Source organism: Scatophagus argus, chromosome 6 (assembly GCF_020382885.2).
Source record: "Scatophagus argus isolate fScaArg1 chromosome 6, fScaArg1.pri, whole genome shotgun sequence".
NCBI lineage: Eukaryota > Metazoa > Chordata > Actinopteri > Scatophagidae > Scatophagus > Scatophagus argus.
Genome location: NC_058498.1, coordinates 7,869,144 through 7,894,855, shown reverse-complemented (window position 1 = coordinate 7,894,855; position 25,712 = coordinate 7,869,144). Strand labels below are relative to the sequence as shown.

The 25,712-nt window shown below is 41.5% G+C and overlaps 1 protein-coding gene across 3 annotated transcripts in view; it reads right to left on the bottom strand.

The window, feature by feature from the left end:
• rabgap1l (RAB GTPase activating protein 1-like) overlaps positions 1 to 25,712 on the bottom strand; it is a 99,106-nt gene that overhangs the window by 9,304 nt on the left and 64,090 nt on the right. For 2 of the 3 annotated variants that reach the window (XM_046390639.1, XM_046390640.1), the window contains 5 exons: positions 24,587 to 24,661; positions 22,184 to 22,309; positions 20,396 to 20,539; positions 17,171 to 17,212; positions 11,406 to 11,534 (listed from right to left, as the gene is read on the bottom strand). In XM_046390639.1, the coding sequence (XP_046246595.1) occupies positions 11,406 to 11,534; positions 17,171 to 17,212; positions 20,396 to 20,539; positions 22,184 to 22,309; positions 24,587 to 24,661 (516 nt within the window). Of the gene's footprint in view, positions 1 to 5,642; positions 5,926 to 11,405; positions 11,535 to 17,170; positions 17,213 to 20,395; positions 20,540 to 22,183; positions 22,310 to 24,586; positions 24,662 to 25,712 lie in introns of those variants that run through there. The other variant, XM_046390641.1, reaches the window with a different exon arrangement.

Below are 25,712 nucleotides of genomic sequence, written 5' to 3'. Positions count from 1 at the left end.
TAGCCTGCTGGTTCATTTATTTCAAGAAAATGAAGGATTTCAATCCCAGTGAGAAAAGCTAAGGCCAGAGAGGAGACATTTCAATCACAACTACACAGTGTGATTCACACTCAAATACCTTCACCGATCATCGCATTAAAAGTAGCTACTGTCTGACAGCTTCTCCCAGACATTTCGCTGGAGGGGTCAGAGGTCAAGCACAACTTTGAACGAGGTGCCATACCAAAGGAGACTTGAACAGGTTTTAAACAACACACATCACTGTGAGTCATACTGCTGTGTATAATCGACTGGGTATGTCAAAAATAAGAACAAGATCCTGGGCGATTTTACTCAGTATGGACTTAGCTTGACAAACTTAAAAGTAACTGAACTAACTGTGAAAATTGCTGGTGAAATAGTGCGGCATTGTGGCTCATGCTGCACAGTTTCTGTTCTCTATTGCACAATCTGCACTACATACGTTTGCGACCAATCGTCACAACAGATAAGATGCTGAAAGTACAGGAGACCCAAATTAATTGCACAAACAAAAAATGATGCTCTTTGCAGCACATCTGACTCTAAATCAACCACTCGGAATTATTCTAAAAATTCATCTGAGACAACAGAAACTTTCAGTTCACGCCACAAGCCACACGACCAACAGTTGACAGAAGACAATGGAAACTGGGATGACGTACAGATGAAGATTTCTGAATTCGTTTTTTTGCTAATGAAAGCCAAAAAGAGGAGAATGTCGCCTCAGTGTGCAGTTTCAGCCAGAATACGCAGTGCTTTGAATGGGAGTGACTCACTCTGTGCAGTTTCTATTGTCAGTAACTCAAATGTAAGTACAAAGGGAAGAACTACTACTAAACACGACTGGAGCCTGCCATGCTAACTGAAAAAAAACACTAAAGGTTTGTTTATATCAGTAATATTTGTGGAGTGGAGTCAAACAAGATCAGTTTCTGTAATTTATGTGGTCCAAATTACTGACTGGACCTTTAAACGTTTCTCTAACAACCCTGGGAAAAGCTGAATCTGTTTAATTAATGCCATCTAGTTAAGTACTTCACAGCTAGTTACAATAAGTTGTTAAAACAAGAAATCAAAAGTTTTGAACCTTCAGTTATGTTTCAGCTGGACAGAGAAAGGCCACAGAGAACTGAACTGTGTTTGCTGAAGCCCATCTAAGACCTGCTGAACTGCAGAAAACAAAACCTGCAACCCGTTTGTTTTTCTGCAGCTTGGAAGCAGAGTTCACACAACTGAAATTATCAGTCAAGAGAAAGGAAATTCCTATTTAATATTTAACAAACATTTTATTTTCTGTGTGGTTGAATTGCCTCTGGAATTCGCTTTCCAATTAGCATCAACAGCTTCAAGGTCATGTCATTCCCTTAAAACATAAAACATCTCGAAGACTCTCAATCTAAGTGAAAACATCCAAAATATGAGCTGAGCGCTTTTAGCCAAACAGCACCGAAATATGAGACAACATTGCCTGACTGATATTGTACTGCATATGTGACAGTGTGTGTGTGTGTGTGTGTGTGTGTTCCAGGTGGGTGGTAATGTTATCCCCCTTGTGTGGAAACAGTGTGTTGCCATAGCACCCACCACTGGGGCTGGGGTTTGCAGGTCAGTCTCAGTCACATGACCCTCTCCTCTGAGACTGGTATGTGTATGTGTGTGTGTGTGTGTGTGTGTGTTGGGGGAAGGCAGGCATTATTAATCACTCCTGCCAGTCAGGTGAGGGGATCGAACCGACGACCCTCCTGGTCACAAGCCGCTTCTCCAGCCTCTAGGCCACGTCTGCCTCTGATTACTGTTTGATTTACGTGTTTACATGCGTGTGAAGGGACAGACAGACACCTGAACAGAAATGGCATCACCTCTCATGTGGCAGAAAAGTGTTACAAGACAGAACAGCGAGTACAAAAGCTTTCAGGACTTGGTAACAGGATGGACCACTGCTGCTGTGGAGCAATCACAGGAACACACCGTGCAGTCAGCCAACAGGGAATGTCAGATTTGACTACTTTAAGAATTATTTTAAGCATTTAGCTAAACTGTCTTCTATATCTTGAACTTTGCTGCCCCACAACATTGGATTTCTTCCCAAAATAATTAAATGTCCTTCCTGCTTTGAATTACATTCAAACATGTCCTCATCTGCTGCAGTCTGGTGTGTACAGATCTGACACAAAATCATTAAATGACACTTTACGCTGTAGAACTAATGCTGTTATTACCCAGTGTGACAGTTCCCCACTGCTTCCTCTACTTTTCCTTCTTTTGCAGTCCATCACTGTGATCTGTTCCTAATTAACTGACATTGTAAATGAAAGGTTTGATAGCAGCCAATTTGGTCACATTAGCAAGAGGAAACTGGAGAACATCGTGGAGAATGAGTAAATAAAATGCTCCAACAAACAGGTTAAAAAACAGAAGACTGTATTACAGATTTTCTTCATCTATCAAAGACAGATGAGGGAAACACCGCTGGCTGCTTGTTCAGTCCATTAGCTGTCCTCATCACTGACCTGTGGGTCAACCCTTCACTTCTACCGCCCAGGAGCCGCTAAAGTGAACGAACGTCACATCGTAATCTATTTGACACACAATTCCCCAGCAGATAGCAGAGCTCGGACTCATTCAGCTGTTATCTGCGTGGGAAGAAAGAGCAGCTTGGATTTGTCTCTGCAGGCTGGTTAATAATCATTTTATTGTAACAAAACAATGCAGACAAATTGAACGCCGTGTTCCCTCTGCAAGCACCAAACACATCCACTTCCACACTTATGATGCTGTGAGGTGTTTCTCAATGTCCATTACTGAATCCAATAATTAATTTATTATCATGTCAAGTTTTTCTTACTTCATGGTGGTCAATGACATGAAAGTTGATATTTAAGAGGTAAGAATATTTTTTTTACCTGACAGCAACAGTATATCAAAGAGACTAACACACTTTTAAGTTTGCCTCAAAGATTTTGGGCCTGACATATCAGTTCAACCTGACGACTTATGTTTCACACAGTGAAATACGAGCCAAGCAGCTCCTTAAAAAACTATTTGTTAAAGTGTTTTCTGTTACCTTCTGTCAGCACTCAGCAAAAGATACTTACTTTTCTTATAATCATACACAACACAACAAATCAACAGCAGCAAACTTTACTCTCGACCCACTTGTGTGCATGTGGTGTGAAAGCTGCGTGCCTGAAACAGACCCAGATTAATGCCCAAAATATGAACTGAATGCACGAGAGGCAGCGAGGGTAAGACCGACGTGCGAGTTTCCTGAGGTTTGAACACCCCCAGATTTGCCGTTTTGGTTTTGAAAGTCGATCACGCTGTGAAACCCATCACTCACTTGTGCTTTCACCTCCTCTCACATACTCATTTAATGCCATTCAGTAATTTCTGACGGAATCCACTCCACCAACTGAAGACCCCGGTGGTTGTCATGTTTTCCAAGTTTTCTGTATGCCTTTATTTGATATTGATTAGAAGAAGATTAACAAAGTCAAAACTGCTAATTTTTTCTCACACTGATGATGAACTTTTCACTCACACATGACGTTTAAGATTGAAGAAAATCACAAAAAAAATGTTTGTATTGGACGGAAATTGCTGTGCAAATCATTTCATATTTTCTATTTCCTATAAAGACAAACCACACATGCTGCATGCGCTTTAAAGATGAACGTTTCAGCTCAGTTTCTACTGTCAATTGTGAGCCCTCACACCACTGAACCCTGATTGGCCAAGAAGAGCAGATTTAAGAGATCAGGATCAGGTGGAGAACAGCAGCTGGTAGAGGTTCAGTGTTTTTTGCTCAAGGACGCTTCAGCGTGTTGGGACGTTGAACCTGGCTGTCCTGTGTTTACACCAACCTGCTGACACAGCATATACAACTTCAATCAGAAAGAGGAGGCTGTTATATTGCTTTGTACAGTGTTATGCACAGCCTGTGAAGCTCACGACTTGCTCTCTTTTAGTTGGACATGAAAACAGAAATCATCGACAGACAAGCTGGAGTCTAGTGAATGATTATGCAACCTGCTTCAATCCAACACCCCTTGAACACACAAACACTGCAGCGTGAGTGTGTAATGAAACGCAAAGCAAAATTTGGCTGTGCTTACCTGTTAGAGGCAAGGCCTTTATTCAAACATACAGATCCACTACAGCTACAATCAATCAGCCCACAAAGACTAACACTGCACCAGGGCACTTACATTTCTCAAAATCTGCTGTATTTATTTTCGATCTGTTCATGTTAGTCAGGTCGGTCTTGTCACTTCAGTTTAGTATGACTGAAACCTCTCTGATACAGCAATAATAACCACTAAACTCTCTGATATTTCCTGATGTTCTCTGCTAATTTATGTAATCCCCTGCCTTCAGACAGGCTGCTGTAGTTTACAGTGATATTTTGCTTAAACCGTGTAGCTGATAAATCTATTCAGAGTGACTTGTGGTCAATAAAACTAGAAAATTACAAAAGTTACAAGTCTGAGGTCACCAACATTACAAGTTATTAACATTAGTGCAGGATATTGTTCTGAGTATGAAACTACCTGACACATTCCCCGTATGGAAACCGTCTCAAACTTAATGTAGTGATATCCCGGAAAGTCCAGGTGCAGACTGAAGCCTGCTCTGCTGAGTTATGACTCGTGAGCAAGTGTACAGCTCAGCATCTTGCTCAAGGATGCGTGCACTGTGGCTGACAGAAACAAACACATACACACTTGCAAGTTTCAGAGCACACACCAGCAGATGATTCGTCTCAAAACTTTGAATATTAGAGGCCGGTTTGAGGACGCAGGGGCTACTCTTATTCGGGTGAGGCGATTAAAGACGCTTAGTGCCGCAGGAAATGGTACCAGGCCCACTTTTAGATTCTTGACCTGAATCCCTGCAGCAGAAAATGGAATTGGTCCCAAACCTCCAAGCCAAGATCATACAGTCGTACTTGGTATTATACTACCAGAGAGAGAGAGAGCGAGTGTGTGGACAGAGGTGACCTGCTCTTACATAAGTTCAAGAGTTTGAATATTAAAATAAGAACAAAACCTACTAGTGAGCATCTCAGGAAAAACTAGGCCATGGAATTAAACTACTCATGTAAGTAAAACACACATCCACACACACAGACAAAGTCTCCACTGATTCATGATTTCTATCAGTAATTGAAACAAACTGACAGCCACAAATGAGCTGGGCTGACTGACAAAGCTCTGCAACCTCAAATATCACACACACACCCACACATTCAAACAAGACTCTACGATGTCTGCCTCATGGAAAGAAACACGTAGAAATCTCCATCTTCTACCCATGTTTATTAACAGATTTATAAGTAGCAAAATGGTGAAGCCAGAGGAGAGAAGAATAATTGAAATCCAACAGCGTCGGAAAAAAAAAAACAAGAAAGAAGCGAGTGAATTCCTCTTAATATCTCTTAGCTAAATACTACAAGAGATAAGTGCTGGTAGAAATATTTGGGAAAGTCTCCCATCAGAGTTAAACAGGAATACATTCAACGTACCCAGAGAGGGTAAAGAGATGAAAGAAGCAGCAAAAGAAAGAGAGACAGACTGACAAAGATGAGCGGAAGCAGCAAACTGATGGGAGAACAGACCTACCACTGATCTGGGAGTTCTGAGAGGTCTGGAGTGGGCGACCAAGCAAGCCAAAGTGTCCTCCTCCCCCGGTCGATCGACTACATGAGCGTCATACGCCACCATGATGGACACCTCCTGCATCATCTTGACTCGACTTGCTCCCCCAACAGCAAGGAGGAGGAGAGGATGAAGATAAATAAGGAGGTGGAGGGAGACGTGGTGGAGAAAGAAAAGGAGAGGAGTGCAGCTGACAGGTTTTGCTTCTCTCTTAGAGTGGAGCAGACGACTGGCTGCTCTCAAGAGTCCCTCAGGAGCCAAGCTCCGCCCACTGAGGAGGAGGAGGAGGAGGAGGGGCGGGGATGAGCAAGAGGGCAGTACAACACACCTGTTTGTTTCTCTCTCTCTCTCTCTGTAACGCTAGAAGTGTGTGACAAAGGACGATGAGTTTGCTTTTTCTTCCTTTCCACTGAGTGAGTACTTCCTTCTCTCATTTGTGCGTCTCCCCCCCTCACCCTCTCTTTAGGTTGCAGGTTTTTTTTCTGCTTCCTGCTCCTGGTAAAAATAAAGATATGGTCTTGTTTATTCATCTACACCGCTTGTGTGTGTGTGTGTGTGTGTCTGTGGTTAAGAGAGAAAGGAAGGAAGTTGTCAGAACAACCACAGTGACTTGTCGTTTGTAGTTGCACGTCGCTCCAACAGTAAAACTTGGGAAGTGAAGTGAAAGCAGCTTCAAGGCTGTCCTGGACGATGCCTGTGTGAATACTCCAACGGCCTCCTAAGGGACCCAGCAGCTAAAATCCGCCTAACAACCTCAGTGTTACAACAGCAATAGGCTCCTCCTGTTTACCCCTGTCAGGGGAAATTTATCAGCAACACCTAGTTATCAATTTTCTCTTTATCCCAATCGTACTTGTTTTTCTCACGAAGGTAAATTGCAGAATTTACAGTCAGGTGAGGCTGATTTATTTCCAACACTAATGTGACCCAGTAAAGTTTCTTTCTCTCTTAGGGAGACTAGTCAGGGAGGAGAAGGAGGTACAGTAAGTGAAGTGCCAGCTTTTACATGAAAAATTCTCTGCCACTAATTAGCAGATGCACACAGCACAGGTGTACTTAAAAAAAAAAGGAAAGCAGTGGCAGCAAGGACCTCTAAATAACTCGTGTTCTAGGGGAACAAAAGTAAAGAGTGAGCATGTTATGAAAATATCTAGTGAGCTACACTGAATTATTAAAATAAAACACATAAATAATATAAGTAACATATCAATAAAACAACATTGCTTAAATGTTTTTTAAAACAACAAATAATGGATGATTAAAAATGTTTTCAATATTAGAAGATAAAGAAGAGGGAGTAACATTTATTCCGCACTTCCCTTGTAAAATCTGAGATGCTGATGCTCTAGTGTGATATCTGATGTCAATGAATGTTGCAACCTTTAAATGACCTGTTCTCGTCAAAAGCCATATATGCCCGTTCTGTTGGGATCAAGCTGTGTAAAATCAGTGACTGTCACCTTATGTTGAGCTGATGTCGTGAAACACGTCAGACAGCACGTTGCTGTGTTACCTGAAAACTCTCTACATCTCCTTCTGTACCTTTTTTATCTTTGTCTTGTCCTTTTGTGTCTTTTATCTTACATTATGCTGTAAATTCCTCTCTCAGTCTCACTATAAGTCTTTTTTGAAAGTGTCTTTGCAGCCTTCGGGTCTTCATCCATCCATGTAAGTCTTTCTCTGAGACTCCATATCTTTTCCTTCTCTGTAAATTATTCTGTCTGTCAGCCTCTCCACACGCATTCCTTCTCTCTTCTTTCTCTTCGGTCTCTTAAAGTCAAGCTTTTCTGTTGGATGGATTTGGTAAAAAAAAAAACGGATTAATCAGTCAAACCCAGAGGAGCAAATGAATATATGACATTTCCCTCCTGGAAAGTCATCACTCCAGCTGCGGTCCGGTGGATGTTTAAGAAGGCTGAGAAATTCAAATTCTTCCCATAATCCCCAGAAAGGCTAAGCCACCCTACTGCCCGTTGTGTTCATCAAGCCAAGGTGCCAGTGAATTCTTTCAGTGTTTTAAGCGGCTTACAGAGTTCAGCTGATCCGATTTAGACGTTGACAGAGAAAAATATGTAAAAGGGAGGCAGAGAGAAAAGTGGCTTGAACGGGCTGGTTCTCCCTTTTTCTCTGATGGTAGTTTCACATGGCAGGTCGTCTAACGCTCCTCCAGGGAAAATACTAGGACTGCAAAATATTGTTTAAGCATTGAGAGTGTGATGTGCATATGTGCGGCAGTCACACTGCAGGTTCGCATAAGGAAAATTATCAAGTAAAGCATGTATCTGGTGAAATTTCTTGCATGTTTAATATTACAATATAATGCAGAAATAAAGTAGTTCTCTCCTATACTGTGCAGCCCTAGAAAACAGTGCATCTACTGGCTCCCTTAACACAAAACTCACCATTTAATATAATGTACCAATGATGAGAGGTTTATTATACATGTAATATACATTGCTTAATAATGTGACGTGAAAGTGAAACAATTAGTTCAATATTAGCTGATCCTCTTTATCCAACAACAATTTGAACAGTCGATTTAAGGCCTTTATCAACAGAGAAGGCAAAACAGAACACGGCATCTAGTCTCTCAAATTTGAGGATTTGCTGCTTTACTTCATATCACTGCAACACCTTTGGATTTTGGGCTTTTAGTTATTGTTGGTTATTACTTCAGGCCCTGGGCAATTATGACTGGCCTTTCTCAATTTTTTCTACCATTTTAAAGTGAAACACCACTGACAGGGTGGAGCAAGTGTGACAAGTCGTGGGCCTGAGATGGTGTTGTGAGGCTTTGTGACATGATGTGACATTAACCGTGACATGAGTGGGTATGTTATTGGACGATGTGGCGTGTAGCAAGCTGCTGTGAGATGCTGCGATCTGTGGTTGAACAACACTGGGCTGGTTAAATGGTCATTGGCAAAACTGGAGGAAAGTGAGGAGTGAAAGGGAAGGAAGGCTCTTTTTTCTTTTTGTCCTTCTCATCACTCTCAAGTCTTTTTTTCATTTCTCTTGCTCTGACTGACTTGCCCCATATACTTTTTATCCACAGGGAATATTCTATTTTAAAAGTTAAAAGAGTGACTGCTTTATAAACGTGACAGTAGAAAGAGAAAAGAAGTCAAAGAACACACACACACACACACACAGTTTTAGATGTGTAAACCTGACTATTAGTGTGTGTTTGGTATTTGTATTCTTCTCATTCAAGTGTAATTTTTAAGACAATGTACTGATCAGATACATCTTACTAAAAGCTTTAATTCTCTCAGCATGACAATGTCTGACCTCAGGCACCCAGGCTCAGGTTGTGATACAGGTTCAAAACCCAATCAGACTTCGTTCTGAGTTTTATAGGCGTGTCAAGAAAAGAGTGGCCAGTCAACGAGAAAAACCTCTGTGAAATGAAAAAAATGTATTAATTAATGAATGCAGAAAGAAGCTGAGGAACAGCAGGGGAGTTAGAGATCAGTGAAAGATAAGCAGAGAGCAACACAAAGTGTTCCTGTGTGTCCTGAGGTCAAGTCAAATTTCTGTTACTTTTTGGTGTCAGACAAATAAAGATTCTAATCTATTCTGTTCTATTCTAAGTCATCCTATCTGTCTGCTGTTACAGCTCACTTCACCCACCTGAGCCTTGTTTCCTTCAGTATGTCTGTTTTAATTAAACTTTCATGAAAAAGTATCCATAATTCACGAGCAGAGAAATAGAATAAATGCAGATGCTGCCATGCAGGGCAGCAGGTTGAGGGTTAAGATTTTGTGTGCTTTTGCCTGCATTTCAGTTAGTGAGCATGTAGTTCACATGTTGGTATGTGTGTCCTCTTGTACAACACAAGGCCTGACATGACAGTTTGTATTGCTGCAGGACTGTGCAAGAGTACCAAAATGCCACCAAACCACGAGAGATAAACACTGAGTCACAGTGCAGGATATCCTGTATGTAGAAAAACCACGAAATACACTAAAAGTAGGGGCCCCATAAGCACTGAGAGCCATGCGTCCTGCCAGACTGTCCTACATCACAACCTCCTTACTCACTCAAACGTTTTACAGATAAGAAAGTCAGGAAATGGTTGCAATGTAAAATATTAACTTTGTGCCGATACGTAAGAGACATGAACAGAAAGAGAGCAGGGTGGAGTGAAGCTGATTATCTCTTCCATCTTTCTCTGTCAACTCTCTCCTTCCTCTATCACAGCACACAATGCTGACACAGACACACATGAAATATCATATACACCGTGTACTGCTTCTGGTCTCTGGTGACCTCAGCAAATTCCCCAAATGCCAGCAGCCTCATTAAGGTCAACAGAAGGATGATAACGTGTGTGTGTGTGTGTGTGTGTCTGTGTGTGTGTGTGTGTGTGTGTGTGTGTATACATGCGTGCACGTAAGGGAATTTGAGTCACAACAGCACCTGGTAAACTTGGAAGAAAACTATGATTAATAACCCTCTTTTATCTGCTACTGTCAGATAAACAACAACATACAAGAGAGATTAATAAAAACAGAGCGAAGAAACAGCAACAATAAATAACACGGCAGCAGACAACATGACTAGGCTACATGTTAGACTTGCAATAAGTGATCATCTTGACACAACAGGCTGTAAACACAGCAGTGACAAATCCTTACTTTTTAAACTGACGGGCAAGCAGCTGCTCACTTCACACATCCAGCAGTTGTGTTTCTGGCCACACGTCCAGGGAAACAGGAAGGAAATATATGGATTTACAGCTGCTGAGTGCTTCGTTATGCTCACCAGCTAGTCGCTAACTGTCTCTCGCTCTGCTGTTTAGTGCTTAGAGGGTAGTGTACCGTGGGTTTTTAGAGCTTTTTCAATGACAATAGCTGTGTATTACAGCTGGAAACGATGTAATAACACCATAAATTTACTGGCCGGACGGCTAAACAATGAGCTGAAACTCTTTAAAGCTCTTTAATACCGAAGGGAGCGGAACATTCAGGTGATAATTCTCCGGGTTCATCATTACGAGTGACCCACATTGTCACTTGATTATAGCCACTTAAAGAGTGCAGTAATGATCAGAGACAGTCTCCTCCCCTCTTTATCGGGCTTCTCCCACACAGCAGAGATCCAACCCACAGTATATCCACTTCAGAAGAGCTTTTCCTGTTCTAAACTTAGAGAAGCGATAACTTTTAAAATTCAGGTTTGTTCGTAACAGAATAAGAGGCAAGTGGCAATCTCTGTGATTAACGAGCCAAACAAACTACTAATCAAGGTAAAGTAAATCCAAGAAGGAAGATGTCACAGTCCCATCTGCTAGTTTTGACTGACATCTTCTCCGTATAGCGTAGTGCAAATAAAACACAAGAAACTTAACTCTGGGTATCAAACACATCATCAGACAGCATCAATCATAAAGGACGACAGTTAACAGCTTAGCAGTCAACGCAACAAGCCACTACATCTGAGATCCAGCGTACTGTGGACAAACCTGTGGTTCGGAACACCTGACACTACATCCAGATGTCAAAGATGTATTTGACATGCAGGACCTCTGACCTAGTTATGTATTTGTGTCTCAGAGGAAGACACCAAGACAGGAATTACTGATTATGTTGCTTTAACTCATGTCTAAGATAATCTCACAGTCAGGTTTAGGGATTGTTACAGTGCAAAAAGACTTGATATAACGGTTACACTTCAAAAATATGATAGTGGGAACTACTGTACTCGACTGTAAAGGTGCTTACCTTGATGTTGCAGGCCTGCTCCATAAGCCTGCGGGCGTTCTCCGCAGCTCTGTAGCGTTTAGGGAGCTGGACTCTGAAGAACTTGAGAGCACCTTCAAAGTCTGCCTGCAAGAGGTCCTCTTTAGACGTCTGGAGATAAACGTAAGGAGGTGTGAGGGACGGGAAGGGGTATGGTGGTGGAGACAAATAGACACGAGACAGTCACCGGGAGTCAGACACAGAGAGCACAGAGTAACCCCCAACCAGCTTTTTCCTGCCCAATTGATGAAGGACATGTTGATCTGTGGGAGGTATTGCTAATTTTGCTGCACATTTCAGGTGTCAGATTATCTACAGATAACAGATTGATGTGACGCATACTGTTTCTCACTCTTCAACAAATTGAGTTTGGCCATTTTTATTACTCTGACGCAGATTCAACAGCTGTTTGAGCAGTTCGAGAAAAAGGGAACTGCTGTTTTGTTACCTGCTGTCACCTGTTCCTCTAGCAAAGGCAGAGAGATCACCTCATATCACATCCTCATTTTTACTTGATCTGATCTTGGTAGAAATATCCCATCTACCATTTAGCTTTTAGCTACCATTTGTTTCTTTTTCAGGTGTCTCTCTTCGATCGTCCTTACAGTGTTTCATTCATCACTTGTTGCTTTAAGCAGTTTAGTTCTAGTTTTAGTAAGTAGTTTGACACGATCGTACAGGCTAGGAGAGAGGACATGGACTGGGAAACACACACACTCACAAATACCAAGGACACCACCTGGTGGTTTAAGGTCGCACTGTCATGAGAATCTATACAGAAATATCACTGTAGATGTGTAATAGATCTACGATACCTACGATAAACTGTAAAATCAAACACCAAACCTGTATTTATGAGTTTGCTTTTTTCTGTCAATTTGGTGCAAACTAAACCACATTTTGGCTGTTCTTGGCCGTTTCTAATAGTGGATGAGATGTAACTTCTGGGCAACTTCACTAGCAGACAGTGGGGCCAATGGGGTTTTCGTTTTGGGTTTCCATTTGCATTTCTAGCGCTTCTTGTACGACTTTTCCATATGTCGTGCATAAAAGTTTACAGCAATGCAAGTGACATAAGTCAGCTAAGATAGACATAAGTCAGCAGCAAAACAGACAAGCTTCAATTTCAAAGGATGTCAAGAGTCAGAGGTTGAACCTTCACCACAACAGATGCAGTAAATATTGCTTCGGCTAATGTCAAGTGGAGAGACAGAATTTTCTTGCCTGCGTTTTCCTCATCCTCTGTCCTTGTCATTAGCTTTTCCATTATCAACACAACTCAAACTGTTACTTCCACCATTCCTATAATGACTCTAAACCCAGCCATCCGAGCTTGCTTATTTCCCTTGATCCAGCGTCTGTTTCCCAGGCCCCCCTCTCTCACCGCCAGCAGCTTAGGGACGAAGAGCCGATGTCCCATTCCAAGCAGATCCATCACCCTGCAGAATGAGTCCGCTGAGGCCTGACTGCTGCGGGTCCTTTCCTCCGCCGTACCCTCGCCATCCTCCACTGCCCTGCGCACTGCTGGAAGGGGCAGATGTGGGGTCAAGGCAGGTATAGGGGGAGGAGAGGGTGGCGGGGAAGATGGAGGAGATGGTGGTAGGGCGGGGCAGGGTAAGGGAGAGGGAGAGGGGTGGTCCCGCTCAGGGGCCAGGGTGGCAGATGACTCCAGCGTGTCGTCCAAACGTCCCAGACAGTATCTTGAAGTTGGAGAAAGTGTAGAGCGGGAGCAGAAAAGTTGGATAATGTGTTCAACTTAGGGGAGCCCAGCTGTGCTTTGAGGTCACTGTCAAACCAGACTGGTTGAGTGGCGGGAAGTGATGTGACTGACCCTCTGGGAAGAGAAGCTGATGATACCACATCAGACGTTGTCACAACAGAATGATGTTCAGGACGCCAGCTAGGAAAGCAGCATCAAGATTCTTAAAAGAACACAAACCAAGTCAGCAGAGATGGCCCACGCATCCAAGACATGCAAATTTGAGACTGATCCAGTTCATCTAGGCACCACAGAATTTGGACAAGTGGACAAGACGTCAGTGGAGGCCACTCAGCTTGTCCCACTGTCAGAGTCCGGAAACGGCCTCAAGGTGCGACAAAATAACAGTCACAAAATGATGTACTGACGCTGCTTTCGGCATAATGGGGAGTCTTCTAGCTACCTGCCAGACTCACTTTGAAATTCAGTCACACTGCCCACTCTCATCTTCCTGTGCCAAATTCCCCCCAGCCAATTCCAATCCAGCACGCCGTTGCCAAGCAACAAAGCCGCTCAACACGTGGGCCGCAGCTCCAGCGAAAAGCAGCGGTGGATAAGCACTCCACCTTTTTTATTTTTCCTTCGTTGTTTGACTTCAAAGACGGGGAGAAAAAAAAATCCTTTCGGTCTGCACAACCGAGTGGCCGCTCAAGGCTCAGAGAGGGTGAGACGACACATCAAAGCAGTCGATACACGTTGTACCTTTTTCCAAATGGGAGAGGCCACACATGGAATCAGGCTGACAGGATTTTAGCTTTCTTTGAAATGTAAAATTGCTTGAAATAACAGCATGAATCCTTTTATCTGAAGAGCCCCAGTCTAAGCCTGAGCAGGCAGTCCTGACGACATGGCAGAAGCTGAGATGCAGTCTGTTAGCACGGGAGTACTTTCCTGCCTTCAGGAAATGATTGTGCGTTTGTGTTGGTTTACAGCTGAATGGATGCTGAACTCACTGAGTCAGATTTAAGCCAGCGATGCTGAAACACAGATGAGCTTGATGAGATTCAGTAAAACAGAAAAAAAAGTGCATCATGATAGCCTTTCTGTATCTTTCCTCTTCACTAATGTAACCCTCTGACCTGAAGTCTGACCAGATCCAAACCACGCTGAGCAGTAAAAACACAATCCAGTCAAGAGCACTAGCATGCACTCCACTGCCTGTCCCTCCGGCAGATTTCCATTACCAGCAGCAGCCAGGCATCCGGTCTGTGGTGGTCAGTAGGTCCTTTAGATGGGAAGTCAGCTCCTTCAGATGGAATGTCACTTCTGCCTCTCAACAACAAGGGCTAAATGGATGAGTGTTTGCAAGAGTGTGTTGTGCTATCATGAGTGATGGTGATGGTCCTGACCAGCAGCTGGGGTGAGGCAAAGCAAAAAAGCCACAGTGTTTTCCGTCCACCGCCTCTTTCTTTTGCCCTCTCTTTGCCTTCCTTGTTTTCTTTTCTCTAACCTCCCCACCTCTCTCTCTTTGTGATGCTAACAGCTAACTGTTAGCAGGGGCGGCTCCATTGCAGAGGTCTGGGTGGTGGACGGAGGTAGCGTGTTGGAGAAATACACAGCGAGCCAACACAGAAGAAGAGAAGACTGAGGTAGGGAAGTAGGTGGTAAAAAAGAGGGAGGACGAGGAACTGAAGGAGAGAAGAAGCTCCAAGCAGGCATCCATGGGAAGTAAAGATGAAGAAGAATGAAAAAATAAATAAAAACAAAAACACCACAGAGCTTTTCTCCTCCAGGTCCAGACTGCTAAAGCTATAGCTTGTGCTCTTGTTGTGATGTGGATGACGGCTGCTAAGCAGGAGAGGGAGGTGAACACAGATGGAGGGAGGGGTGATGAGAGCGGAGAGGAGAGCAGGATGGATGGAGGAGGGAGGAGGGAGCCTCGGGGGAAAATGCCGTCATGCCTGGCCAATGGGAAGGCGGCAGTGGAAGCCCCTTCCACCCTCCTCACATCCTCATTTGTTCTCCATTCCCGACCATCACATGCACCACATCTTTCTCTCTCTGACAGACAGAATACATTACTGCTAAACTGGGGAGCAGGAGGGCTTTTTTAAAACCAACCATGTATGATTCATTTAGAGAGGAACATCTGAGTGTAGCTGCATTATTATCCACACATTATATTTATTATAATTATTCAATAAAACAGGACTGGGGAATCCCTAATAATATTTTAATTTGGCTATTTTTCTTTCTTTCTGTAAATATCTAAAAGCCTGAAAAATGCTGCAAATAAATTAGCATAATAAATTGGCAATTGTACACATTGTTGCTTATAAACTGATTGGGGACCAAGGAAAAAAATCTAAAAACATCATAACCGGCTGATAATGGCTTAACTATGTTATCAGCCTTTGGATACTTTTAATTATTAGTTAATAAAAGTACAATAAAATTAATACCTGTACCATGCCATCAACTGTATGGTGATATGAAAACTCTGTTCTACATCACTGAGTGTTCCTGAAGTTTCAGCATGACTTCCACAGGGTGTGTCCCATGAGATTTATGTCCAACTGAACAAGCACACACCGACATGCAATATGACGCAGATGCTCATCGATCCCTCCTGCCACCAACAGATCTGATAACACAACAACTAGCAATTCTACACCGTCCTGCTCAGATGGCAACCACTGTTTGGTTTTGTAACAATTTAAAAAGCAGAAATTTGTTTCATTTTGTGAATTTCACTGGTGTATACATGTTTAATTTTCTCTTTATCTTTTATCTAAACAGTCATTAGTTTCTTTTTGAACTAGAATTACTGTCTTGCAATTGTGGCTCTCCACACACTCAAGTTGTGGTCAAGTTGCAGCCAAGTTGCAGTTTACATCCATATCTGTCCAAACTTATACAGTATATGCGGTATGTAGTGACTGACAGAGAGCTTTGTCACATGATGCAACAGCAATACCATGGCAGTTCAATATCATCGAAACCAATGAACCTGTGATGAACTACCACAAAGAAACTACAAACTTTAAAATGTGGATGTTTCACACACATCTTCAAACCGGCAGTACAGAAGATCTATACAATCAGCACAATGTCTTCTCTTCATGAGTTATGGTATTGAATAATGCAAAACATTATGATGTCACATGTAAGTTGGATATAAGTTGAATATAAAATTTTAAACACTTTCTGTGACAAAGAGGCACCTTCACACAATACAAGTCAATGCAGAGCAATGAGTCATTTTCCACTATGGCTTAATTGTGCTCTGTCTCCATGTGTGGCTATATAGTCTTATTAAACCTATAAATAAACACAGAATATTTTTTATTGGATAATCACATTGTCGCATTCATAATGATTTTATCAACCCCTAAGGGAAATTGTGTGCAAACCCTGTCTGCACCCATAACTGTATTTTTATGTTAAAAATAACTAAAAACCTTATTTACATTTACCCACATAATGCTTAACACATATACTACAATGGATATATTATAGGAAAATAAGTTATCAAGTGAAAGAAAGTCACTTCCATTAAACTCCATAATATAAATCCCCAACAACACAAACTAACACAGATGTGTGCCTATCGGCCTCTCCACTTCCAGGTGTACTTTCAGATTTGAACACTAGGGGGCAAAACATGACAATTAACAAAGTATCTCACCTCAAAGTGAGACACTTTGTCAACACAAGTGTTTTCTGTGCAATCACACTCCCTAAAAATATCCCAAATGCTTTGTTCTTTGTGGTAACGTTCTAACTAATACCTCAGACATCTCTTTTCTCGTGTGCAATTATTATTATTATTACTATTTTTGAACATATTTGTATTTGGTGGACAAACAAGTACTGTATATCACTATCTACACAAAATATATTTTTTCCCTTATAAAAGATGGATCTAAAACCAAACAAACTGGTGGGGTTTACAGAAATGAGATTTTTGGCATGAGAGCTGATTTGATAACTAAGTGAATTCAAACAGAGGTTTGCAGATAAATGCATGAATGAAGTGAGTACTAACCTTTAGCAGAGCCAGGGCTACATTGAAGATGATGTTCAGACCCTGGAATAAAGAAGAGATGTGAATTAGATGTGAATACGGAAATGGTTGACAAAATTATCATTTATGTGTACCAGCAGGATTTCATGTCTTGCAGCAACAGATGTACTTGGTAGCTTTGGAAAGTACATCTGTGAATTGCAGATGTTGGGGAATCGAACCTTCCTGACTGCTGCTTAGAAGAGAGTTTTAATTCCTTTCTTAAGTTTGGATTCAACACTTTGTATCTAAGAAACACGTTCCCACCAGGACCCATACTGACACCAAAAACTACAGCATGTCTGCTTATTGTGATGGACGCTCTGCTGCAGATGCATTTCTTGATTTTCCCGATTAATATGAAAAGAATGGATTTTTATTTAGAAATACTGACTTTTGCAACTTTTAACAACAACTTCAAGAAACAATCACAGCAAAAACTAATTAATAATATAACAACTAACACCTGCATTACTTTCAAGTAGAAAAAAAATGACACTTCAAAGCTGATGTTTTCAATAACAAACACAAAGTAAGCTGAAAGTTTACTTATTTATAATTCATTAGGTGTATTAGGTTTCTAGATAAATCACTGATTATAGTGTGGAGCAGAACATTGTGTACAAAGTTTTGCTTCTATTCACTGCTATATGTATCTTACAGCTCTGACAAAATTTTTTCTTCATCTTTTGTTTTGTGCAATGCCTCTAATTTTGACACAGAAAGAAAGAAAGAAAACGGGGAGCTGATCTCAGTTCTGCATGGGAACACCCTTCTTCTTGGTCTGCGTGACAACCAGTTCACATGGCAACACAGAGCTAAAAATATCTGGACAGCTCTAAAAATAACTGGAGGAAGAGAAAAGAGAGGGGGAGCTCTGCCTTCACACACCTAGCTTTGTAGGCCTCAAGATGGTGCTACAGTGCTGAGGCAGGATCAAAGGTGTGTGTAAGATAATTTCAGACTGTGTGTATCTGAGCAAGAGAGATTCATGCAGGAGAAAGAGATAAACGTACAGAAAGGGGAGATGCGATGACAAACTGGAAAAGTGACGAAGACAAGAGTGGAATGAAGGTTCGATACTACACGATGAGAGCAAAAAAGATTTAGGTGTGACCCAAGCAGAGTTCAGTAGCTCTTTACCACAACAAATGAGATATTATTTGTTAACAATCTTGGGCAGCACCAATTGGTTATTGGTGCCTAAAGGGGCAATAGTCATTGATTTTAAAGTGACATACAAAACTTTCAGGCAGTTTCAAGGTGTGATCCCGGGACTCCACAACAATCAGTAGAACTTCAGCCTCTTGTATACGTGACCAAACACAAGACTTACTGTTTCTAGATGTGATGACGAATGAGAAGAAATAAATAAATAGATAAATAAAAGGGGAAAGTGCAGAGAGGAAGGAATTATTAAAGTGAACTGCTCAGGAGACTTCATCAAGGAAAAACAACATCTGATTGAGTGAGTGATTAAGAAAAGCGATGACCGGAAGAGAAAAAAGATAGAAAAGGATACAGGAAAAGGGGAAGACGAAAAGTGTAAAAATATAAATACAGTGCACAGAAGTAAAGCTGGTTCACAGACCAAGTAGTGTCAGCCAGCTGTATAAAGAGAGAGAAAAAAGAAAAGTTGAGAGAAGAAACAAAGAAAAAGATACAGAGACTACAGCAAAAATAAACAGAAGACTGAGCCAAAGAACACCGAATGAGAGACAGTAGAAGAAAGAAAACATACAGCAAAGAGAGAGAAATGTCACTGAGGGAGTAAACTAGGAATGATAAATAAAAAGAAACAATAAATGAGTGGACAAAGGCAATGGAGAGAGCCATGAAGGGGAGGGCAGACAGAGAGGGATGCAGGAGATGAGAATTCTGGTTTAACAAGCAGATTCTCATCATGCGGCTCATTGGGTGAGAAAGACCTGAGAAACTTTTAATTGTTTGGCCTGGGGCCCTATAGGAAGACGGGGGAGGGAGGGAGGGAGGAGGGAAAAGAAAGAGAGAGAAAAGGATGGAAGGGAGAGGAAAAGAATAGGACAGCGTGAAGGCAAACAGGAAAGGGGGGGAGCGAGATATGCCGAGGACCAAGCCTCTGCACATGGGGCAAACACTCCATCAGGTGAGTTACCAGGGTGCCCTATTTTAAGAACTTTCAAACAGAACTAAGCTGTTGCTTTGGGTAATGCCTCTTCTTCATCTGCACATGTTGGGTGTGGTGTCCCCCAGGGCTCCTTCCTTGGCCCCTTGTTACTTTGGGTTTATATCCTCCAAACCACAATATTTATTTTCCGTAAGGACACAGCTGCATATTTCATCTCCGGGTAAGCCAGGTTCAATGCGTCCTCATCACACATTTGGCTTCATTAGGCCTGTCTGGCAGCTTTACCTGCCACCTGATCTGATTTGCCAGCAGGAGGTGATCAGCAGAAAGCTCTGTTGTTCTCTTCACCACATCATCCCCAAACCATACGGCCACAGATACGGTCCATTAAACAAAAATTTGTCTTCTTAAAGGAGACCAGGTACTCATATGAATTACAATGGTTGAACTTGTTTCAGAGAGTCTGTGATTAGTCTACTATAAAATATTAACAGGGTGCAGGTCTAGAGAAACCATTGAAGGTTTCTCCATTGTTACCCACGTGTGCCGAACTGTTGAGTTCTCAGGGGATTTTCTCTCCATTACCCTTAGCAAGAGACTCCAGATATTGATTAAAACTTGTTTTGTTGTTTTATCATTTATTTGCCCCGTTTTACTCTCTGCAGCTGTATTTGGTATTTTACTAATTTTATGTTGAATTTACTAAATTTATTATCTTGTTTTTATCGTAACTCAGTCTTAAACTGACGGTGTTGTTGTTAGCGTACTATGATTTATCAAAGATTTGGATCTGTTTTAGAGTTTTGGATCAATAATAAACCAAATGACACAGTAGAAAGCAGGCGAGCCCGTGGTTGGCATAGCTTTGCCACAGATAGCAGGTCGGTATACGTAATGTGCGCTTAAACTAACTCTTTTCTTCCCCTCGTTCCTTTCACGTCTCCTTCCTCCTGCAATCCTTAAGTCTGAGTAACCTCTACTACTACTTCACCTCCTTGATACTCCTGTCATCTTTCTAAAGGGTTGACCTTCTCCTCCACAATGAAGACCAAATCTTTCTCCTGGTTCTGTATAATGAAGAGCAGTTAGTCAAATTGTACCTCACAGAGCAGCAGGTCAGTTATGTGGAAAACCATGCAGAGGGGGAACTTGGCAGTGAAGAGGGTGAGGAACCACTGGGAGGCATACATGTGTGCCTCAAGGTTCAGCTGCTGGAAGTGGGACCAAAGGTCTGGAAGCTGTTCCTGTAGGAGCAGACAAAAGAGAAGGAAGAGGAGAAACTTGAGAGATAAAAGAGCACTTACAAAAACATAAAAATATGACCCTGCTTGTCATGTCAATTTAACATTATTTTCACTTGTACTTTATTAAATCACGTCGTCTCACTGAGATGATAATCTCCATAAAGAGAGACCCAAGAACAAAGAAAAGAAAAATAAAACATAACATAACACAATTCAGTAGCACACTGAAGCTGCCACACAGTCAGAAACATTATTTATACATTACACACCTTACTAAACTTTTTCCTAAAAATTTACAAAAAATGTAATAAGCAATTTTACCTATGCAGAGCAACCTGTTTCATAACAAAGTGGATGAACACTCGACTTCAGCATTGCCACTGTTCATGTATCATTCTGTGTATATATATATATATATATGAGCAGTTGATGAGCGTCCTTAGATTTGTTCATAATTTCTCCACTTATTAGCTTCTTTTCTCAACATATTTTGTTCCAGCTTATCTGTTTTGATACAGTAAAACTGGCTACAAATGGAGATGAAGAAAAGAGTGAACAAAAATGCTTTATTGTCTGCCATACAGTCAAAGCGAGCAAGATACCAGAATTGTGCTGGTATTGGTAATAGTAGCCTGGGTTTTACTTGTATTGGATCTAAAAGGAAATCAGTGGTATCTCTAATGACTAATGTCTAATCGCTAATGACTGCCTGCAGGGCCAGGATGGATGTCAGGGCCAAATTAAACTCTACTCAGTGAGTGGATTTAGGCTGTAATACCTGAGTGGGATGGGACTTTAAATGCACAGGAACACCAGCCACAACAGACAAAAAAAAAAATACCGTTAAGCCTACAGAGACTCTCACACAAACTGACCTAAAATAATTTTTTATTACATTATCTTTTGTGACCAGAAAAGAGTCAACAAGGCAGCAACAAACAAAGTCGCCCCCCAGAGATGATGCAATCACTGGTAACACACTCCAGAATACTTGAAAATTATCAAACTTTCTTTGCTTTTATAGAAACTGCAAATGCATTTTGTAAGGGTATTTGTACTGTCTGCAAGTCTATTCTTTTTAATGGCAGCCAGTATGAGTAACTGTACAAACACTGCATTCAATCATTAATGAAACGAAACAGCCGAAGGGACCTCTCAAGGAGGTAAAAATGTTGGAAAATCAAATCTAGTGTAAATTAATGGTCCTTGTGTTCAACAAGAATAGTTGGTTATTTGATATGACTTTTATGGCATTTAAACCTATCCTATCCGTCAGGGTCGCGGGGGAGCTGGAGCCTATCCCAGCTGACTACGGGCGAGAGGCGGGGTACACCCAGGACTGGTCGCCAGTCAATCGCAGGGCCAACACACAAAGACAAACAACCACACACTCTCACACTCACACCTAGGGGCAATTTAGAGTAGCCAATTAACCTAATGTGCATGTTTTTGGTATTGTGGGAGGAAGCCGGAGAACCCGGAGAAAACCCACGCGCCTACCAGGGAGAACATGCAAACTCCACACAGAAGGGCCCAGACCGGGATTTGAACCTGGAACCCTCTTGCTATGAGGCGAAAGTGCTAACCACTGAACCCTAAAATACTCCACTACATTTCAAAAATAATGAAACGTTGCATACTAACCTGCATCAGTCTCTCCAGCTGGTAGAACTTGCAGTGAAGATCCTCAAAGTTGTTTTTGTAAAGAGCTCTGAGGCCGTACTCATACATGATTTTCACGAGCACACAGAAGGCCTGTTCCTCAGGCATCTGAAGTCACAAAGATAACAATAAACTACAGTTACATGAACTAAAGGTCTGAAAAACTGTCAAAAATGTATATCTGTTTCCACAAAGGAAACCAGGACATTTTGATTGGATCACCAGATCACATTTGGTGGTCACGCAATCTACGAGAGAAGAAACAGATTCTATTTTTTTTTTTTTAATCTCGATCTGCATTGCAGCTCCAGTGAGGCACTGTGAGGCTACCAGACCAGGAACAAATTTTATTTAGAAATTTTAGTAGACCTCACCCATCTGCCCCTTGCAGAAGACTGAAAACACACTTAGACAGACTTCATTTTCTGACATTATTCGACTGGCTCGAAATAAAGACTGAAAGACAGAGGAAGAAGGTGAGCGTGTGACTGAAAGGAAGGGAAATATGAAATGAACACATGAAATACATTTTATGTGAATGCCACAATGTCTCTGTGTGCTCTGGTGTGTGCACTGCTCGAATTAATCAAGATAAGAGACATGACAAAAAGCTTTGAACTGTGTGTGTACTGTGTATGAATGTGTAATACCGTGTACAAATGTATTACACATGTTGGGGGAACAACTGTGGGGATGTGCCTTCCTAACGTGGACAAAATGCAACTCTCCACAATGTTAATCATTAGATTTTAGGGTAAAGACTTTGTTTAAGATTAGGATGAGGTTGGGATTAAGGTCACGGTTAGGCAAGTAATGGCTATGATTACAGTAAGTCTGTGAAATGTCCCCAAAAGTGATGGAAACAGTGTGTGTGTGTGTGTGTGTGTAGGCAGGGTTTTATTTCTCCTCTCTCTCTCTCTCTCATACACACACACACATGCGCACACACTCACACACACACAAACACACTCACAGACGGTGAGGTGATATTTAATCAGAGTGACAGTATGTGTTTGGGGCTGAATGGGCTCCTGCAGGTAAACCTGAACCCCTATTAATATTCCTGACATCTCCTCCATAAGCTCACCCTTCTTCGTCTTCCTCCTCTATAACCCGTCTGCCTCTTCATCCTTGTCCTGTATAACCTCACTTTCTTTTACTGCTGCTGTCCCCTTTATCTCTCCTCCTCATCCTCTTCACCTTTACAGCCTTCTCCTCCATAACTTCCTCCTGGCTTGCTCCTCTCTTTTCCACTCCTGCCTCCACCTCCGTTTACCGACATGTCTTCACTAAACTTGTCCACAGCTCTCCTCCGTGACTCTCCAACCATCTCTCCTCACCCCACCTTTTCCTGACCTCTCCTCTCTTCCCTTCCACACTCTTCCTCTGTCTTCCTCTTCTTTAACCTCTGCTGCCCTTGTCATTTGGACCTCAACCAAACTTTCACTGCTCTCTCTCCTCCTTTAGGGACTGCCGCCTCCATGAGTCTACTCCACTCTACTCCATATGTCTTTTAACACTTTCACCAAATAAAATCTCAGTGTGTTTTAGATGCAATACACTTTAAATAGACACTGAAGATTGAACAAAATCAAGTTAAGAAAATAAAATCTATCTAAATATGCAGGGTGTGGGGTACACAGAGGAGGGATTCTCTGAGAGTTGCATGACTGTAAATGACCTTGAAAATAAATGTGTGAACAAATGTCTTGTTCACCTCTTTCCTACATGTCATTTTTTGCTACAGCTCTGTCACACTGTTGGACTCTCTCTCTCTCCTTCTATTTATCCACATAATTCTGCCATGAATTGTTTTATTTCCAGCTGTCAGCAACTTCCTTTTCAGACAGACACGTTTTTTTTCCCTGTCTCCCTCTCATATGGTCTTTTCTGTGCTTCATCACACCAAGCACAAGCTAACACACTTAATTTCTGTACATGAAGTGAGGTGTAAGTGCAGCAGTACAATACTGACATGTTTTCTTTGTTTAAGTGTTGCTTTATGTTTTTAATCTGTTTGATTGCTGTCCTCAAACAAAGTCTGCAGTAACATCAAGGCATCACTGTAGCCGTTTCAGAGAGCTTTTATTTTGAAAGCAAGGGGAAGGCACTGCAGTTTAATTTGTAGGTGTTACTAATGTTGCTATTTTTTTCTAAAAAAAAGTGTTCACATTGTGGCAGAGATGCATTAACTCATACATTTTTCAGGCCATTGGGTTGTGATGATTTACATTAAATTTTAAGGCTTGCTTTGCTGAACCCAGATTTGTATGCATCTGTATGTACTGTATCTGTCTATTCATAAATCTATACATATATTCAGTTCCAGTGCCTTGACCATGAAAAGGCAGGTTCAGTGGACGGATGGAGGAAAAGTTAACTCACATGCAGCAGGAGAACAGCAGCAAGGAACGACTGACCCTGGCAATAACCAATTTCCTCATCATATACAGAGTAGGCCTGGAGAGAGAAGGAAAAAGAGAGAAACAGTTCAGTTTGCTTGTTTCATACGGAAGACATCAGAGGTCACTCACATGAATCAAGGCTGTCCACAATGTATGAATGAATGCTGTAATGATTAAAAAAAATCCCTTAAATTTCACTTTACTTCACTTTAATGTGATCACAGTCTTGTATAAATTGAAGACTGTTCATCCTCTTTAGGTCTCATAAAACCATAGCTTCATTATTAGCTACTCAAAGTTGACATTTTGGAGAGAATTTCATTTCACGGTGGTGATGAATTACCTGTAACAGTTTGTGGGACAGACAGATTAGTGACCTCTGGTGTAATGCTGGCATGTGGTGTAGTTAAATTGGTCTTAAACCACGGGATGAGTCAGATTCACAAATGTTAGCAATCACATAACTGTACAATGTGGGTGTTTTTGAACAAGCTGGTTGCTGATAGCACAGGTGCTAGTGACAAATTCTGTTGTTATCCTGAGATTCGATGGGAGTGTTAATGTTCTTCACAGTGGTGTATGGCTAAGGCAAAACTAAAGGTTTCAAGTTATGAATAATACTCCATATTTCTTTTTGTGCTGCCTTTAAAATAACTGATGAACTCTTATAGCATGACATTTAATGCCATGGCAATTTTCTAGCTACGGCATTGAAATTTTATTAAGACCTCTTCAAAATTCAAGTACTGCAAAAGAGTACATTTTTAGTATGAGAAACAATTACTTATTTTTCAGATGACACAGGACCCAGTTTTCCCCACGTGTTTGATTTGAGGTATGTCAGACAGCATTTCAGTCCAAATCTGTCACAAATTTGCTACTGACCACGTAAACAAGCTTTTTGCAATGCTAATAAACATAATGATTCCTGGCTTTAAATTGTGGAAGTCTTACATATATGTTGATATATGTTGATGTGATACAGTTACACTAGTCATTTAACAACTCCACTGGACCAGCGAGGGGAATTAGTGTCTTGCACTTCAGTATTGTGGGGGGTGAGTGTTACTTGTTGTCTTGTGTAGTAACATGAGCAGAACATGAGC